Here is a 1,718-nt window from a genome sequence, read left to right as displayed (position 1 = left end):
AAAAAAAAAAAAAAGATTGGAAGCCATGTACAACAGATGCTCCGGGAAGGGGGGTATGTGTAAAAGAATAAACCCAGTAAATGAATAAATAAAAGATTGGAAGCCATGTACAACAGATGCTCCGGGAAGGTGTGTATGTGTAAAAGAATAAACCCAGTAAATGAATACATATAGAATGGGTCAGGCAATAGGTGCTGTAAGAAAAGACACCACAGGATCAGAGGATGGAGGCTGACATTGGAAAGAGAATTTTAGACAGGGTGGTCAGGGAAGCCTTCTCGTAGCAGGTGCATTTAGGCAGAGTCATTAATGAAGTCAAGGCATCGGTCATGCAGACAGCCAGGTAAGAAAGGGCCAGGCAGAAGACAGAGCAAGTGCAAAGGCCCTGAGGCTGAAACTTGGCTTGCAAGTTTGAGGAGCAGCAACAGGCTTGGTGTGGCTGGGGGCAGTGAGCAAAGGAAGAGCAGTAGGAGAACTGGTGGGAGAGGCAGCCAGGGCCAGACCGCGTGGAGCACTGTGGGCCGATGGCAAGGACTTTGCTTTTGGTTCTGAGAGCAATGAGAAGACACTGGAGGGCTTGGACAAGGGAGTTACAGAGTCTGGCCTACTTCTTAGGAAAATTTCTCTGGATACTGGCAGAACTGAATGGAGGAGGCAGGGGCTTGGGTGCAGAAGCAGGGGGACCTAGGACAGTAAACTAAACGGGGAGAGTATGGCGGCCCAGACCATGGGAGGTAGAGAAAATGGTCAGATGCCTGGGCATGTTTTGAGGGTAGAGCTGGCAGGGCATGCCTACAGGCTGGATGTGAGTATGAGAGAGAGAGGAGCCAAGGAGGGCATTGAGATTTTTGACCAGAGCAACTGGATGGGTGGAGTTGTCTTTAGCTAAGACGGGATGGGCTGGGGAGGACCAGGTTGGGCCAGGGAGTGAAGGCAGGAATCAGCCATTAAGTCATGGATGTGTTGGATTTGAGATGCTTGTGAGACAAGGGACCCGAGTCCTCCACGCTCTGGCGGTCAGTCGCTATCATCTGTTATTATGATTACCAGCTGAGTAGTGTTGTTGCCGTTTTGTTACCTCTGACTGGGGACTTACTGAGGACAGGGCCCTGTGCTACACATTTTACACCTGTTATTTCAGTTAATGTTCACAACAGCCTTGTGTCCACAGCAGCTATTATTCCCACTTAACAGGGCATAAGTTGAGGCTCAGAAGGGAAGAGGCTGGTGGTGCTCTCGCAGCTGGCGAGCAGCCATCCTCTTCCCAGACAAGGGGACTGAACTCCTCTGTCTCTCTGTCTTTAGCACCTCCCAGCTTCCTGCCTCCACCCTCAGAGGGAGATTCTGCAACCAGGGGACCTCAGGCCATCAGAGCTGGAAGGGCTCTTAGCGGAGGGAAGGGCCTCTGCAGAGTCAGGAAATGTGAGGAGAGCTCTAACAAACCAACAAGCCAGCACAGCCTGGACCAGCAGGTGATCAGAGGCCACTCACCCAACATCGACATCCCCACTGGTGAGTGGGCTGCCCAAGATGTTCAGGAGACCTGACGCATGGCGGAGGACATTATTCAATGATCCCTGGAGTTTACCTGGCAGTATGCTTGGAAGCAATCCTTCCTTGAGGAGTCCTTGAGTCAAAACTGAAAAAAAACAGAACCCCCCCCCCAACTCAATTAGACAGTTAGATGCCAAAGATGTGACCTTGATCTCCCAGCATGC

At 51.1% G+C, this 1,718-nt stretch overlaps 1 protein-coding gene across 1 annotated transcript in view; it reads right to left on the bottom strand.

The window, feature by feature from the left end:
- Nucleotides 1–1,331: 1,331 nt before the first annotated feature.
- BPIFA2 (BPI fold containing family A, member 2) overlaps nt 1,332–1,718 on the bottom strand; it is a 20,908-nt gene continuing 20,521 nt past the window's right edge. The window contains exons 8-9 of the mRNA XM_008584135.1: nt 1,492–1,543; nt 1,332–1,344 (exon numbers count right to left, since the gene is read on the bottom strand). Coding sequence (XP_008582357.1) covers nt 1,332–1,344; nt 1,492–1,543 — 65 coding nt within the window. The remainder of the gene's footprint in view (nt 1,345–1,491; nt 1,544–1,718) is intronic.

The sequence above is a fragment of the Galeopterus variegatus genome, unplaced genomic scaffold (genome assembly GCF_000696425.1).
Source record: "Galeopterus variegatus unplaced genomic scaffold, G_variegatus-3.0.2 Scaffold3153, whole genome shotgun sequence".
Classification (NCBI taxonomy): domain Eukaryota; kingdom Metazoa; phylum Chordata; class Mammalia; order Dermoptera; family Cynocephalidae; genus Galeopterus; species Galeopterus variegatus.
This window is presented reverse-complemented; position numbering and strand designations above follow the sequence as displayed.